The sequence below is a fragment of the Ursus arctos genome, unplaced genomic scaffold, assembly GCF_023065955.2.
Source record: "Ursus arctos isolate Adak ecotype North America unplaced genomic scaffold, UrsArc2.0 scaffold_11, whole genome shotgun sequence".
Lineage (NCBI taxonomy): Eukaryota > Metazoa > Chordata > Mammalia > Carnivora > Ursidae > Ursus > Ursus arctos.
Genome location: NW_026622775.1, coordinates 2,091,032 through 2,109,438, shown reverse-complemented (window position 1 = coordinate 2,109,438; position 18,407 = coordinate 2,091,032). Strand labels below are relative to the sequence as shown.

Below are 18,407 nucleotides of genomic sequence, written 5' to 3'. Positions count from 1 at the left end.
TTCAGTAACTTTCTGTTAACCATAGAACTCAAATGCTTCCTAACCCAAGTGGGGAAATATAACGAATACTTTTTTCAGTACGACTCAGATGAATAGCTCAAATTACTTCCTGATTTCTTCCTCTATTCAAGTAAATCTTCAAATAGTTGAAGTTAAAAGCAAAACATTTTTGTAAATTGTTTATAATGATAGAGAAAATAAAGCCTATTGGGAAAATTTCTACAATTAGTATTATTAGAAACAAATTTTGCAGCAAAGAGAGAAAAAGAAATCATATGTGTTATATAAAAAGGTATTAAAATAAAAAAGTAAAAACAAAACAAATAAAATAAAATAAAAAAGTAAAAACAAAATTCAAAGAACTAAAGCACCTTAAATTTAGACAAAACCTTGGAAAGTAAATTGAGATATTCATTTCCATATTCTTTAACTTCAAATCATCATCTTGAAATTTAAAAACTGAGACCAAAACCTTGCAGCAGAAAAACATCAGGTTAAAACAATACATTTGACCAGATATGATATAACCTTGGCCAATGTCTTGAATACTAAAAAAAAAAAAAAAAAAAAAAAAAAAGTTTTGAGAAAAATACTTTTTAAAAAAATACATATTCTGACTTACTTGGCTTCAAAGACACATACTAATAAAAATCTTCAATTTGCTATACATCATTTATATGCAAAAGACATAGAAATATTAATTGGGTAAGGATGATATAAAATAGTTACAAATAAAATTTAAAACAAAAATAATGTGAATAAATAACTACAAGTTGGGGTAGAATGCTCAGCAACATTATCACATGGAATTTTTCAAAGAAAATTTTAAGAAAAACATTGTAAGTACCATTAACTTTGTCATAGTAGGTCTTGGTCCTCCTATAAAAGAAGCATCACTTTGCTCCTCCACACCTGGGACCTCATGTAAGTTTGAGTCTTGTTCATTTGAGGTGGCCAGCAACTCTGGTAAATGGAGAAACTGGATCCCACACTGAGAAGCTGCTGTTTTTACTCTTGGCACTTCCTGAATCCTCTGGTACCAAGCAGCCAGCAGTGGAAATTCTATCAGCTTTTCAGAAAGTTTCTTGCAAATAATTACCTAGGCAGGCAAAGAACAAAACATACCAATACGTATTTTCTGTTTGCTGATAGTAGCTGACAAGGTACTATAACATACCATAAAATTCACACATTTTGGGTGTACAGTTCAAACAAGGAGTTTTAACAAATTTATACAGCTGTGTAACTACCACCACAATCCAGTATTAGAACACTTACACCAAAATATTCTGTTGTGACAATCTGCAGTCAATCTCTGCTTCCCCGGTTAGTTATAAGCAACCACTGATCTGCTTTCCATGTCGATAATTAGCCTTTTCTAGTATTTCATATAAGTGGAATCATAAAATGTCTTTTTTCACTTAGCATTAAGTTTGAGATTCATCGTGTAGTTGCATTTATCAGTAGTTTGTTTCTTTTCATTATAAGTAGTAATCATTGTATGGAACAATATATTTTATCTACTTGCTAGCGGATGGACGTTTGCATTGTTTCCAGTTTTTGATAGTTAGGATTAATGTTGCTATATGAACTCACGCACCAGTGTTTGTGTTTGAATGTTTTTCATTTCTTAGGAGTAGATACTAGGAGACAAGTTGCTAGGTTGGATGGAAACTGTATGCTTAAGTTTTAAAGAAACTGCCTAACTCTTCTCCCTGATGGTTGTACCATTTTATATCCCCATTAGAAAATGTCCCAGTTTCTCCAAATCTTGCCAACGACTGGTATTGTCAGTCTTTTTTATTCGAACTATTCTAGCGCATGTGTAGTAATAGCTCATTGTGATTTTAATTTGCATTTCACTGTGATTAATGATGTTGAGCATCATGTACTTATTTGCCAAATATCTTCTTTAGTGAAGTTTTCTATATTTTTAGTATTCATTTCACAATATATAAATTGGGGCAACTCAACAAGAAAACAATTAAAAAAGATGGGCAAAAGATCTGAACAGACACCTCAGAGTTACGTATTGGCAGTTATTATATATATGACAAAGAAGTTACATAGATGGCAAATACATGAAAAAACATTCATCACCATATATCATTAGAGAATTGCAAGTTAAAACAAGGAGACACCACTACACACCTATCAGAAGGATGAAGATGCAAAACCCTGACAACAGCAAAAGCTGGCAAGGATACGGAGCAAGGGAAGTCTCCTTCATTGCGGGGAGGGGAGGCAATATGGGGCAGCCACTTTGAAAGACAGTTTAGCAATTCCTTACAAAGCTAAACAACTCTCACCATATGATCCAGCAACTGCACTCCAAATGAGTTGAAAACATGTCCATGTAAAAACCTGCACATGGATGTTTATAGCAGCTTTATTCATACTTGCCCAAACTTGGAAGCAACCAAGATGTTCTTCAATAGGTGAACGGATAATCCGTGGTACATCCAAACAATAAAATATTATTCAGCACTAAAAAGAAATGAACTCATCAAGCCATGAAAAGACACAGAGGAACATTAAAAGCATATTACTAAGTGAAAGAAGCCAATCTAAGGGGCTTACATACTGTATAATTCCAAACATATGACATTTGGGAAAAGGTAAAACTATGAAGACAACAGAAGGATCAATGGTTGTCAGGAGTTAAGACAGAGCGATGAATAGGTGGAACACAGATTTTTAGGGAAGTAAAATTATTCTGTACGATACAGTAATGATGGATGCACATCATACGTTTGTCAAAACTCACAGAAGGTGCAGCCCAAAGAGCTAACCCTAATATAAACTACGGTTTGGGTTATAGTGATGTGTTAATGTAGGTTCATCTGTTGTAATAAATGTACCAGTCTTGTGCAGGATGTTGATGGTAGAGGAGACTGTGTGTGGGGGGACAGAGGGTATCTGGGAACTTTCTGTACTTTCTGCTCAATTTTAATATAAACCTTGAATTATTCTACACAATAGTCTATTTTTAAAGATATTTTAAAAATCAAAACATACTATTTAAATAGGACTAACAAAAGACTAATGTCTTAGTAATAAGAGGCCCAAAAGGTATTTGTGAACTACTTGAAGAAGAATAATAAATATTATATGCACACAAACCAAGAATGTATTCACATACTGACTATCCCATAAGGCAAAAATATATATGTATAATGGAAAAGACCAATACTTAGTGGGAAAAGGACAAAAAATATGAATAGATTATTCTAAGATAATTAATAGAAATAACATGATAACATTCAAAATGTCTATAAATGCTACAATTGAAAATCATTTTGGAAAGTTTTATACCTTGTATTCCAGTTTCTACCATCTTCCATTGGCAGTATATTTTTATGCCTCTCTAAAAACTCTTCCTTAGTCAACTTCCTTTAAATCTAGAAATTCGTTCATCTATAATTCATGGGCAAGAACACATTCCACTGTCCCCGACCCTCATTATATTTCATTAAGTTCCCAACACACTGAAGATAGAGAGTAAATGGACACTGCTTAGTCAAAAACCTAAAATACTTAATAGGTACTTATTTATGAACATGAGTTCAAGTGGTTAATGGGGAGAGAATTAAAATAAGTTGAAGTGTTGATTTCCTTAAAGTATATTTTGTGGTATTTTTAAATAATTATAATTACATATCTATAGAGTCTACAGTCACTGCTATATTTTGAGGAGTCTCAATGGAAGTTATATACTCATGGGGGAAGTGTAGGAATGAGAGAAATGGAGAGGCTACACTCTTATTTTAATAGTGATCTAAAGTTCCTTCTTTATTTTTTCCTTTAGTGAAGCCTTCTTCCCTGAATGTATGAATTGTAACACAGAATCAAATCAGTATTACCTAAAAGTTATGTAAGAAACACTCCCAGAACCATATTTTTTAAAAAGACTTGATGGTGTAGGGAGGAGATTTCACTGAAGTAAAATAGTAAAAAGATAAAAGATACAATTATAGATATTTAGAAGTGAAAAGATAACTAGCAACAGTTAGAGGGAATTTTTTATAACACAGCACTTAACGTAAGGCTTTTATTCAAATTAGAAAATGTGAAACCATTATTCCTGATTTAAATTATCTTTTTGTTTTCTCTTGGCCAGATGCTTTCTCCCTACCATCACCACCAAACTTCAATTTCTTTAGAAATTAGAATGCTCTTGCTTCTTTCTGAGGCACTGAATGTTGTTTCCATAGAAACAGTAATAATGTCACCAATAGATTATGACTGGTGATTATGAACAAATAGATAAATAAAAAGGTCAAATCAAGAAAATCTTGACAAATATACCTAGCAATAATCAGTACCAAAACAGAAGCCAGAAAGGATAGAAAATTAATGAAAAATTCACATGCATGTATATTTTAGTCTATTTTAACTGGACTTTAAATAAGCACAAGTAATTGTAAGAGCAAGGTTTATGTCTAACTCTTTGTCCACAGCAAGCACTTAAAACACTGCCTTGCAAATAATACTCTGTTGAGTGAACAAATGATCAAGGAACTATTTATTAGCTTCAAAGAAGAATCTCTTCAATTAGTGTTTTTGAAACAGCTGTTTATGACCTGTGGGGAAATTGTGAAATCAACATAGTTTTAAAAACGGCATAAAATGGAAAATATCAGAGTATGCAGCATGTAGTAAGGTGGGTTGTTTTATAATACTTACAAGTATATTTAATGTATACAAGATATATATTTGTATCAGTATGCTCAATCACCTGTAAAGTGCATTATTTACTGTGAGTTAAAGTAAAAGAGTTTGAAATATACTGTCTAAGTGGTACTCTGGGGACCAAACAATTTATAATTCTTGCCAAAATTAAAAAAAAAAAAAAAAAAACAGAGAGAGAGAGAATCTTAAGCAGTCTCCATGCCCAACATGAGCCCAAGGCAGGGCTCCATTTCATGACCCTGACATCATGACCTGAGCTGAAATCAGGAGTCTAACTGCTTAACAGACTAGGCCACCCTGGCTCCTCCTTGCCAAAATTCTTAATTGCCTGGAAATAGCTTATGTGTTAAGGGAACTGAGCTTAAGTTGTGATAAATTAATCAAATAAGTAATGTTCTAATTTCTTCACCTTTCCTCTCCTTGGTAGTGATTTATTCTTTTTTTTTTTTTTTTAAGATTTTATTTATTTGACAGAGAGAGAGACAGCCAGCGAGAGAGGGAACACAAGCAGGGGGAGTGGGAGAGGAAGAAGCAGGCTCATAGCGGAGGAGCCCAATGTGGGGCTCGATCCGATAATGCCGGGATCATGCCCTGAGCCAAAGGCAGACGCTTAAGGACTGCACCACCCAGGCGCCCCAGTAGTGATTTATTCTTATTTGTTGATGCATATGGCATCTTTCCTTCCACTGGAAAATAAGTTCTGATTAAGTAACAATAATTCATGTTTAAGAGAAATCGAGGAGTTTTACGCTGCATGACAGGTCATCCCATTTAATCAACATGCCAGGCTGCTCTGCTCATATCCAGACAGCTCAGGAGGTACTGAACCACATTCATTACACTCAAGAAGATATATTTAACGAAGTGGCTAATGAAAAATGTGTGAGATGAAAATTATATTTGTTCCCAAGAAATTTTTTTTAAAGAAGTTACCTGTCTGATAAAATCAAAACCACTATAAATATCACAGCTACTTAAAGACAAGAAAATAAGATTTATTCTTAAATAATGATAAAAAACTGCTGCTACCAAGAGCATAAAATGAAACCCTAATGGTTTTGTAGTTAATTGTAATAAGGGCCAGCAAAACTTGCCTGGAGAGAAGCAAGATGTTACATTTATCCAAAATATCTCCTCCTCTGCATGACCTTCCAATCATTTATTATATAAAATGTTTTGTACTTACTTTATGTCACTTCCTTAGTCATGTTTACTCTTTTGAAAATGTCATAACTAACAAATGTTTAGGTGAGCAGTGTAAGCAGTCAACTATCTAATTGGAAATATAATCCCAATTCTGCATTTTTTACTTATAGATTAGAACTGGTGAGTTAAAACTGAAAACTCTTGAGGACCTAATAATGTATAGGAGGGGATATGGAATACACAGATTAGCCACTAAATAAGTGGCATCCATAGCTTTTACAGTATGCCAGCCAACAGTCACACAGCCTAATTTTATGACAACAGGGACAGGGAAAGAGACATTTAACATAAGTACTGTTGCTTAAAACTCAATTTCTGTAATAATTTTACTTAAGTAAATGTGTCATACTTTTTAAAAACTCAATTCAAAGCATTAGAAGGTAACATATAAAAAGTTAAATCCTAAGTGTTCAAATTATAAAAATATTTTATGAAATGGCAAATTTTGTCTTATGGGAGTAGAATAATCTTTTAAATAGTCCTATCAAAGCATACTTGTTTACTAGTAGCAACTTAAAAATAACTATACAATTTTCTGGTATCAGGGAACATCAGGATTTTGCCAGAGTATAGCTATTCATTGCTATTTCTCCCACATGCTTGCTATAACTACTAGAAGATGTTAGCAAAGGATTTAAAAAACGGAAATCATAAGAGGTGTGCATTTTAATCTATTCTTTTTAAAGTCTATTCCTAAAACTTCCCAGGGGAGAGGGTTTTGTTAGGCACCTTCCATAATGAAGTGCTGGGCTACTGGCTTAACTTTGCAAACTAATAACCACTGCGAAGGCAGAAAAGCGTGGAGCAAGTTTAGACACAGCACCTTGGCCACTCTACCTACTACTGTTTTTGCACCTTTGCTTTCTTCTGCTTAGCAGAACTGTGTATTTTCCCTAGCTTTTCTAATTTTGACCTCTGGTATTCCAAAACTTGACTTAGCAAAATTGACTGCTCGTTTGTATTGTTGGCCTTTATTCCTGTGGCCAAATATCCTTGCTCTAGGTTTGGCTCTATGTTTCTGATCCAAACCTAGTAACTTGACCTTCATTCCCAATCATGAACTTGATCCTGAGTCTGACCATTTGGACCCACACTCCATCATCAATGTGTATTAATGCAAACATAAATGCTCTGCATCATAGCCACTACCTGAACTCAAACAACTGCTTCATAACCCAAGATGACTTACAGGAGCAAAACAGACATAACAGAAACAATAGCAACCATACCTTTCTTTGGCAAAGAAAGATTAATTCCTGAAAGAAAATGTGCAGATCCAAGAAAAATACAAAGGAAAATATTGTGAGAATTTGTTTACACATAGAAAAATTTAATCATAGAATATGTGTAATAATAAAGGCTGAGTGTACAAGTTTTCCCCTATTTTAAACTAAGAACAGTTCTTCAGTCGTATGAGGCAAATCTACATGGGAGCAGCTAGTAGATGTCCTACCTGATTGAAGAGGGGGAAAAATCCCTCTCAATTAAAAATACTTCAGCCTCAATTGGTCCTAATTAGGTAAACAGTATTTAAATTAAGCTAAAATCAAACGCAAACTAGCTGAAAGTGGATGTTTGGATAATCATCTAAAATCAACTTCATACAGGTAAATCCAATTTTATATTTGTTTTGTTGGGTTTGAAAGCAAATATTCATTTTCTCTATCAGTTTTTCTTTTTTTGTACCATTTGCTATTATTTAAATATATATTATTTATTTGTTCACTTGTTCATTTCTTCTTCCCCTACTAGAATATTAACTCCATGAGGGTTGGGACCTCATCTGTTTTGTTCATCACTCTATTTCCAGTGCCTACAACAGTACCTGCTATATACAGTTGGCTTTCAATCAATTTCTCAAATGAATCAATTAGTGGATGTGCCACTTTTAGTTCTTAGAAAATTAAAAACAAACACAATTATTCAAGAAGACCAAGAAGCCACAAACACCAATAGTATTTCATAATACATATCAAGTAACTGCTGTATTGATTGAAGTCGGTAATAAAGGGGAAAGTCAAGAGTAAGAGAGTTTAGAAATCATTGGACTAGAAAAAAAAAAAGTTGATGTTTTCTCCCTAACCAGCTCCATGGATACTCTGAATACATATGACATTTAAAATACTAATCAACAATTAAAGAATTCCTGAATCTCTTTTTCACATCCTTTAATTCCGAAGTTATTTTAGTTTCTAATCTTATTTTGTTTCTATTTTAGAAAAAAAAAAAAGAAATGTTCTTCAAGAAAATGCCAATTGATTAATACCGCCTAACTTATTAGTGAAGCACCAGCCTCCAAATAGATTTTCATTAAAAATCATTTCTCATTTGTCAGTAGAGATACCTGAAGTGTTGGTGATATAGGAGAATGAAATCTGATATTTGACTCCTATTTAGGAGAAAGGATGAAATGCTTCAAAGCAAGAAAAATGCAGCTCTTGAAAACCAACTGGAAAGCTGCAGAGAGCTATAGCTTCCCATGTTCACTCTAATATTATTTTTACCTTGTTCTTTTTTCCTCCACAGAGAGGAAAAAGAATACACACACACACACACTCTTATACTAAGAAAGAAAACTTTCCATTTATATTCTCCCACAACACTGAATAGCATAGCCAGCTACTGACTGTAATCTTATAAGGAACAGAGACACGCAGACATGATGATAAAATATTTCTGATTTAATAATACCTAATATAATGTAATTAGTATTTAAGTGACTGCTTAATTATAAAATATAGCTGGCAAGATTTTTTTAGTGTTTTAATACTGGAACCTCTAAAATTTGAAAATAATCGCAAGAGCAATTTGAAATTAATAATCATAACAATTGCCAAAATTTTAGCAACTCGAAATTAAAAGTTATAACAATGACTATGATTTATTGAGAGCTCACTATATGCCACACACTGTACGTTCACACTTCACACAAATTGTCTTTTCTTCCTCACACTGATCCTATGAGATAGGTACTATGATCTCTTTTTTATAGATAAGAAAATGGAGATAGGTATTTATTACTCGCCCAGGAGCATAATGATAGTAAGAAGTGGAACAGGGATGCAAACCCAGGCAATTTCATAGACTGAACCTTCTAGTAATATGGCCATTCTGGATAAACCTTACCAAAAAATGATGGATACAGGGCAAGAGCACGATATCGGCCAAAGTGAAGTACAAGCCCTCTGCAAACACATGCTCCAGAGGCGGAAGGTCAGAGGCTTTTGCTTTTCTGATGTGAGAAGGTTCCCTGTTGGTGGTAGCTGGTTCTTCCTGTACTGTGAGCTTTGAGAATGCCACTTTCAGTTCCAGGCTCTCGGATGAAGAGTCCAACTCTTCCGACGTTTCTTCTCTAGGCACCTTGCTCTTTGTTTTTTCCTTAGCAAGGGAAGGCCCGACCCCAGCAGCCTTCTGTTGCTTCAGCTTCTGCCGACGGAGTTTGTCATCGTTATGCACTCTAACAGGCTCACTAAGCTTTCTCTCTAACTGCAGTATTTCTGCGGGGATAGTTGGGTGCTGGTCAGAAGATTCTCTAAGAAAATTCTCGATAGCTAAAGGGATGGTGAGTTCGCATAGCCTGGTCCACTGACTAACCTGCAAAACAAAATAAAAGAAGAAATGAAAGGAGTCTTTACTTTCAACATAGCTTGAAGAAAACTTTCTGTTGGGAAATAAGACTGGTTTTGACATTTGAAGCCGAGCCATCTGTGGGCTAGGTTTTTATGCTCTATCAAGGGACATATTACATACAGTGCTTCGAAAATGGTAACACTAAACAACGGTTTAGCATTCCTATACCTGGAATACATGCTATCGTCCTGCATCCTCTTCCTGAATAAATCCTTCCTTCCCAAAGCCTTTGAAGTACATGCACCCCTAAAAAAGTACCGTTTTCAAAGCACTGCTACTCGAGGTCCTATTCATGTGTAAAATTTCCTTTAAAAGTCCTCAATTAAAACAAGAGATGAAAAAAAAAGAAGTCATTCTCTAAAAATAATGTCTCCAAACCTCACAAAAGAAATCTCGAATTCTTATTTTTCAAAGCTGACCTAAAGTATTGGCACCCGTGAGGGGCTACTTCATTTCCTTGTTTACTAGAGATTAAGGTAGGCAGGATTTAATTCATCTCCCACAGAAAGTGAAAATAAATGTTCAAGTGAATGTGTTATCGCCTTGTGGCTTTAAGTAACAGAGGAGCCATCATTACTTACTTCGGCACAGGCTTTCAAGCAAGTCTTCTTAAAACCCAAAAGCTCCAAAATTTCCTTCTTGGAGGGGTCAGCTTCGTATGACTTCTGGATTATGTGTCTCAGTACAACGGCAAGTCCTGCTCTACAGAAATTGTCTGGTTTTTCTACTACTGCAGGTAAACAGCAATTCTGGACTATTGGTGGAAGCTCCTGCCTTGAAATAATTTGTACTTCAACATCCTGGGGCACTACATTTTTTAGTGAAATATCCGCACCTTTTTCAGTGGGAACTAAGCAAACTTTAAAGATTTTGCAGTCACAGTAGGACAACAAAAACAAAGTTACAGATGTATGAAGAGGAAACATGCATCCTTCTATTTGGTGAGAAAAGTCCAAGTATAGGTATTCTTCTGTAAGACTTTTCTTAATGCCTTTCATTTTCTTCTTTCATTGGGTCACCTGCGGCATAAATTGAAGTGGTTATAGGCCTTAGAATATAGTAATTTAGAAGCTGAAATAAAAGACAAATATTTAAAAACTTTTTCTAGAAATCAGCAAGAATTTGTGATAGATACAATTCTGTGAGAATTTGTTCCTGGACTGAATAAATGGCTTCCAAAAGAAAGATTTCCACCCGGTGCAATTAACTAGTCTTAGGGGTGATTTTCAGCCAGCTCCTTTAAAATAAGCATACCTCAGGTGCTTAGCCATAGAACCCTCCCAATCAAGTACTTTGGGGTCTCGCTACAGGTAAGAACAAGAGATGAATAAAATGGGAAATAAATAACCAAGAATACTAGGAGTTGTCTGGAGAAGCTTTGGCAATGCTGGTGCTCCCACACTGCTTCTCTTTTATGACTCTATAACACAATCATGGGGGAGGGGAGGATATATTCATTCCCTTATGAGAAATTCTCCTAAAGTAAGTAAATTTTGATATGATGAGCTATTGCATGCTGAATCACAACAGAAAAATATTTGAAGTTCCCCATAACTTAGATGTTGATAACTGAGATATCTCAGAGCCAACATGTCCAGAGTCATTCACCCCCAACACCCCAAACCTGCTTCTTATGTATCCTCCCCTTCTCAGTTAATGGGGCCTCACCCTTCCAGCTGCTCAGGCCAAAAATCTCAAGTCACTCTTAATTACTCTTTTCTTCCACACTTCCATAACCAATCCATTAAAAACTTATTCTGGCTTTTCAATATATATCTAAAATGTTTATTTCACACCATCTTCATTGCTTCCACTTGTGACCCAAGCCGCCATCACCTATCTCTGAATTACAGCAATTATATTCTGCCTTCCATCCTACTTCCCTCTAGTCTATTCTCAACATAGTATCCAAAGTGATCCTGTTAAAAATGGAGTAAGATCATGTCACTACTCTACTCAAACAAGTATCTTCCCATCCTATTGAGAGAAAAGGCAAAGCTCCTACAATGACCTAAAGATTTCCTTGGTCTCATCACTCACCGCTCCAGCCAAAGTGGCTTGTTATTCCTTTAAAATACTAGGTACATTCCCACCTCAGGGCTTTTGCAGTTTTTTCCAGTGTCTGGAACTGGAAACACCCCTTCACCTCTTTCAGGTATTTATTTAAGTATCAACTTCTTGCTGAGATGATCCTTGGCTACTGTAGTTAAATTGAAAACCCCACCTCTACCACTCTGAAAACACTATTCCACTTAAACACACTTAACACTGTGGTAACTGTTACAAATAGAATGTTCTATAAGAACAGAATTTGTTTTATTTACTGCTATGCCTAAAACATGGCCTGATATATATATATATATATATATATATATATATATATATACACACACACACATTATAACATTAATATTATATACATTATATATAAACCTGGCTTGAGATATATGTGTATATACATATATATATATATATATACACATATATATATCAAGTATTATTTGTTGAATGAATGCATGAATACACACGCTGGTAATAGTAAAGATGCAGACATACACAATCTTGAGGTCAAAGTACTGATGGGTGTTTTCAAGTCACATTCCTTAATAATTTTGTCAACTATGATAACTGCTTGATTTCTACATCTCCTGGGTCTAAAATGCCCCGTGTTCTAATCCATAAATCACAATTCCAAAATTAACACTAGATGGCACTCTTTTAAAAGCATTTACCATGGAAACCTGTATTAGGAAGATGATACAGTAGAGGAAAAATTATTCTAAAAGCCTTAGAAAAGTATACCGGCAACTCTTTAAGTATATTTGAAATATTAGTAATTTAGGAAACCGTCAACATACTAAATTTCCTTTATATTTTAAGTTCCTTAGTTTTTGTTGTTTTTTTAATCAAAAGCAAAACAGTCAAATGTCTCTAAGTGTCTTGGTCCTCAGCTTTTTTGTTTAAAGAGCTAATAATTCATTATAACAAAAGGATATAGTTAGTAAAGTACAAACCTCTTAATAATGCAAGTAATCACTACTGTTTTATATTTCTTTTACTAAAACAACAGATCTGCACCATGGTTTGTTATTTTTTTAAAAGATTATCTAGAGGAAAATTATTTCATGTGATTTAAAAGCAACAACGTTTTAACCCATGGAAATCATTTTCTCCCTAGCTAAATTATCTTTTTTGTTTTAATTTTTTTGCATCTATAGTTTACTTTAAAACAAAATAAAGAGTGCTTGCTAAAGCTCACAGGCAAAAGAAACTACATTTTCTAGGAAATTAATAATTTGAGGAACTTGCTCCTGTAAATCTATTACTGATAATTTACTGATCTTAACTCCCTCTGCTGATAGTGGGATACCATACAGAAGATCCCTAAGTGCTTCAAGAGCAGATTTGAAAGAAAACGTCATTGATTTCCTCATTTGCCCAGCAGTCTAGGAAACAGTAATTATGAGACTAGTCCTGCTAACTCTTTAAAAAAAAAAAACACTGAGAACAATATATGCTATTTTACAGCCTGTGATTTAGGATATGCAGAAATATTTTAAAAATTAGAGTATGTGTATATTCGCCACTTTCCAAGGCATGTAAGAACCTTGAGAATAGGCTTTTACATATTCTATAAACTTTTGTCACTGTGAGCACTTAATAAATGCTAAATGTCAACAAAATAGAAGAGCAATAACCTGCCCGTGGAGATATCTAAAAATTAATGAGATGCCGGAGAGAAAATGCAAAGTACTGTTGATTCTTAACATAATTTATTTTTCCAATATAGATGTTGGTGTTTGTTTGTTTGTTTTTCCTGGGAGATTAAAAATGTTACCTAATGATCTTGGAGTTAAAAAATTACTCTCCCTGGGCAATTTCTTCCCATTAAATACTAATGCAATTTCTAAAATAAATATTAAGTATTAGCAAACCTGTACAAATCTGATATATGTTTTTGGCTTGTACTATGTGTTCTTCAAGAGAGTAGAACATAGTTTTTGCTTTAAGTTTACAAACATCATAGGCAAAAGAAACCCCTCTTCTCTTTTTTTCTTCTCCATTACTACCTAGAGATTCCTTACTTCATTATTTTTATGTCATGAGCTTTAAAAAGGTGGGTACTGTAGAATCATCTGGATCTCCAGGGTTTCTGGGGCAGCTCCTGTTATTCCATATTACATTCCTGCCACACGCAGTAGTGTCATTTGCTCAGCTTTGACAGGTGTCACACTGCAACTACTCTTGAGACAGAGTGAGAAAGCAGCAGATAAAACCATAGACCTAGGAGCTGAACACAGCTGATGGAATATACATCTCTTCCCTGGACATGCCAGTTTGCTTGGAAATGTTGCACAGGGAATATAGAGGTAAAAAAGAAAATATTTAAACTTGGTTTCATTACTTGTGAATCTCCAAAGATAGATAAATAGATAAATAGATAGATAGTTTTTTTTTTAAAGTAGGGTCCACATTGGGCTTGAATTCATGACCCTGAGATCAAGATCTGAGCTGAGATCAAAAATTGGATGCTTAACCGAGCCACCAAAATGCCCCTTCAAAGATATTTTTAAACATAACTGAAGCAGTTATGGGCTTAACATTTTAGGCATCTACACCTTTTATTTTTGTATTCTCATTCTAATTAATGTATCTTGGCATTGATAAATTGAAATATTTCATAAATGAAAGGGTAAATGAGTTTCATAGGGTTTTTAAAATCTAAAACCATTTTACTACTTCATGCATATGCATATATAAAATGAGACAAAGAAAAAACATAATAAATGTACTGAAAATAAGCATCTTTGGGGGCGCCTGGGTGGTGCAGTTGGTTAAGCAACCGACTCTTGGTTTCAGCTCAGGTCATGATCCCAGGGTTGTGAAATCCAGCTTTGTGTCTCCTCCATGCTGAGCGAGGAATCTGCTTGAGTTTCTCTCCATCCCTGGGATCGTGACCCGAGCTGAAGGCAGATGCTGACCCGACTGAGCCACACAGGCGCCCTAAAATAAATACATCTTAAAAAAAGAAAAAAAAAATAAGCATACTTGTTCAGAAGCTGAAAAAACTTTTGACAGTTTTGTGCTCAAAATTCCAGTCTGGATCTATGACAAGTAAATATTAGATAATGGATAAAGAGCTTAAGTCACATATTACCTAAGAGATAAAGACCAAGAAGTGCACCACTGAAACGAACTATTGTTTATCAAATAAGAAATTATCACTGTGGGGCGCCCGGGTGGCACAGCGGTTAAGCGTCTGCCTTCGGCTCAGGGCGTGATCCCGGCGTTATGGGATCGAGCCCCACATAAGGCTCTTCCGCTATGAGCCTGCTTCTTCCCCTCCCACTCCCCCTGCTTGTGTTCCCTCTCTCGCTGGCTGTCTCTATCTCTGTCGAATAACTAAATAAAATCTTTAAAAAAAAAAAGAAATTATCACTGTGCCTGGAATTTAACAGGAGCTCAATAAATGTTAAATGACTGAACAAAGAATACAATTCTAATAATATTACATACATTTTATTGTCCACCAATTATGCGAAACACACACAAGTTTTATACATCTAATCCTCACAATCCTTACAAGTATATTTTAATTCCATTACATGGATGTAAGGATCTTATCTGAAAACATTTAGGAATAGCTATTTTTCTAATATAAATAGCCCATTTATAAACTTAAAATTTCAGAGAGTGAAGCATATTGCAATTTTATTGCAGCAACAATTTCACTCAAGTGAAACTCAACAAAGATTACATTATTCTAAGCAATTGTGCTGGTCTCAGTAATCCCTGATAAAAACCTCTGTTCTAAAAGCAATCATCTGACAATGAAGATTTTGGGTAGTTCCTTCCTGATTCCCTCTATTGGATCCTCCACAGACCTCTTAGCAATCTGTGGCTCAGTGCTTTGCCCTATTCTCAACTACACTCACTTCCTTTGGTTACTGGTATTCAACCTTTTCATCATGCCACACAGTAAGACTTTTATAATGCAATTCATTATACTGACTAAAAAGGATCATGAATAAAACTGAAACAAAAGGATCATGAAGAAATATCCTATTACATGGGATATATCTGATATTTTTTATTCTGTGCTTTTCCTCCTTCCTTTCCTCCTCCTCCTCCCCCTTTTTTTAATGCTGGTTACGGGGCACCTGGGTGGCTCAGTTGGATGAGGGTCTGATTCTTGATTTTGGCTCAGGTCATGGATCTCATGACCCATGAAATCAAGCCCCACCTCCGGAATACCCACTCAGGGGGGAGTCTGCTTGAGATTCCCTCTCTCTCTCTCTCTCTCTCTCTCTCCTTCTCCCTTTGCCCCTCTCCCCTCCCCTGTGCACATGCTCTAGTGTGCTCTATTTCTCTAAAATTAATAAATAAATAGTACTCACTAAATTGATTTCATGATCCATTAATGAGCCACAACTCACAATATAACAGGACTATTCTAGGTGATCTCCAATACCATAGGTTTAAATATCATCTATGAGTCCTACTTTTATCTCAATACATCCTTTCCCTTTAACTTCAGACTCCTATATGCTACTTGACATCTTGCCTTGGACATTTTTCTAAACCTTTCTCCTCAATAGTCCCCTTATTGATAAAATGACAACACCATTCACCCACATGGTCAGGCCCCTAATTCTGAAGTTTCACTCAGCTCCTTTTTTTCTCTCGTAAGTTACTATTTCTACCTTTGAAATATACGTGAAATCCAACTTCTTAGCACCTTCACCACTATCAACCTAACCTAAGTCATATAAACTAAGTTTATAGAGACTACTACAGATATCTATTAACAACTTTTCTCCACTCTCCAATAGTCAGGGTGATCCTTTAAACATATAAGTCAGTTTGCACCCCCTGTTCACAACCATCCAATGGCTCCCCAAAACAGTTAAAATAAACTCCAAATTTCCTATTATGACCTATGGCTGCCATGACCCTAGCTATTCTTTTCTGAACTGATTCCCTACTTCTGCTCCCTCTTGCTCACTCCTTTCCAGCTAGTTCTCCCTGCTGTTCTTGGAAGAAGTCAGGAATGCTCCCAGTTGAGAAATGTTTGTACTTGCTGTTCCTTATTCCTAGCTTCCTCCTTCATTTTATTGAGGTCTCTGAGTAGTAACTCAAGAGCAGCCTTCCCTGACAACCTGAATTGAAAAAGTACTCCCATCATCTCCTAGCCTTTTATCCTTTTTTTCTTATAGCACTTACTACCCAACCTTATATCTCCAATGCTTGAGTACTCAAATTTTAGTTCAAGAAATAAATGAATGAATGTACATAAACGAATACTGTAATCATTGTAATGACAATACTATTGAGAACTTTAATCTTGGTACATTAGCTTCATTCTTCTTGACACCATTCTTCCAAATGAATAAATCTACTTTAAGAGCCAACTACGTATAAATTGAAATGAAGAAACAAAATGACCTCTGTGAGTGGAATTGGAAAAAAGTATAACTTGAATCAATCGAAACTTGTAAAGTTTAGTTTTTGTATATATAGAGTCAAGAGAACTAGGAACCTATCTAGATGTTACATACTTACTTAGCAAGTATAATATTTATACACCAAGAAATATAAACTAATGGATAAGAGCCTAGGCTCTGGAGCTGACTGGGTTCAAATCCTGGTTCTGATATTTAATAGCAATATAGAACTTTCCTGTACCTTAGCTTTCTCATTTATAAAATGGGGACAATAATATCAGATTTACCATAGTGTGCTGTGAGAACCTAAGGATGCCTGTCACATTAGTAAGCCTATAAATACTAGCTATTATTATTCATTTGTAATTTATCTCAAAATTCCTTACCCATTAACACTATTAAACAAATTTTGACTGGCAAGCCACAAATTATGCTTTATATTTCCAAACTTCTCAGTAAAGAGAAGGGATTCATGTCTAAGTGAAAAGCTCCCCCCCCCACCCCGCCTCACCCGCCCTGCCAGTACTGAAAAAAACGGTTTATTGCTGTGACAGGAAGTCAGAAAATGGTAGAATATGTGATACCCTAAGTCTACTTGCATATTAACTGCTTATATTGTACAAAATAAACGGTTCAACAGTTTACAGGTATGAAATTACATCTTTCTTAAAGATTAAAACTTAAACTCATTAAATTTCTTACCACATCCAATGTTCAACATTATGAATGGAACTTAGATTGTTTTATACATTTCACAAAATAACAATTTGGTTGCAAATCTCACCCTATTTTCTTACTATCTATATTTTACATATATAAAAGCTTGCCCCTATAGAGTTAGATAGCAGCTAATTACCTTAGATATTAAAGGTTAAAAAAGGAAAGAAAAGAAGCTGAGCTGCTTAGTGCTCATTATATTATGTAATGTGGAGATGCATATAGTTAAGTCCTAGAGGACAAAGTCCAATAATTAAAATTAGCTGTTTTCTTATCTGGGCAAAAAGTGGGGGGGGGGGGGGGGGAGAAACTGTTTAAAAGCGAAAAAGCTTACTGTAACTTTAGCCATAAGGGAAGTGTGTCATCTCTCTGGTGAATCAGGAACTCATCAGTTGCCACAGAATCATAATGCTTTCAGCTAAGCCTGACCTCCTAATTAATAGGGATCGCAGCATAAAATGCTAACATGTTAGAAATGTCAGCGAGCCTGAAATAAAATTACTGAATCCCCATAGCAAACAATACCTAGGTTTGTTATGATCTAAATGGTTTAAATCCTTGTATTCTAAGTACTAATCCTTACAGAATTCAGTGGGCTACTTTGAATACTTGAAGATAAAAACAACTTATATTAAGGAATTGTAAATATTACCGGTGTTTTAGCTGACTGGCCTACAGAATTTGTTACGTTTCAAGGTCTGCTTAATTGTTGCTATT

General features: G+C 35.0%; 1 protein-coding gene across 4 annotated transcripts in view; it reads right to left on the bottom strand.

Annotated features, from left to right (window-relative positions):
* The window catches only part of GSTCD (glutathione S-transferase C-terminal domain containing), a 133,894-nt gene that overhangs the window by 112,126 nt on the left and 3,361 nt on the right, over window positions 1–18,407 (bottom strand). For 3 of the 4 annotated variants that reach the window (XM_048212232.2, XM_057309989.1, XM_048212231.2), the window contains exons 2-4: window positions 10,110–10,547; window positions 9,025–9,492; window positions 848–1,099 (exon numbers count right to left, since the gene is read on the bottom strand). In XM_048212232.2, coding sequence (XP_048068189.1) covers window positions 848–1,099; window positions 9,025–9,492; window positions 10,110–10,526 — 1,137 coding nt within the window. In that variant the 5' untranslated portion in view covers window positions 10,527–10,547. The remainder of the gene's footprint in view (window positions 1–847; window positions 1,100–9,024; window positions 9,493–10,109; window positions 10,548–18,407) is intronic. The other variant, XM_057309990.1, reaches the window with a different exon arrangement.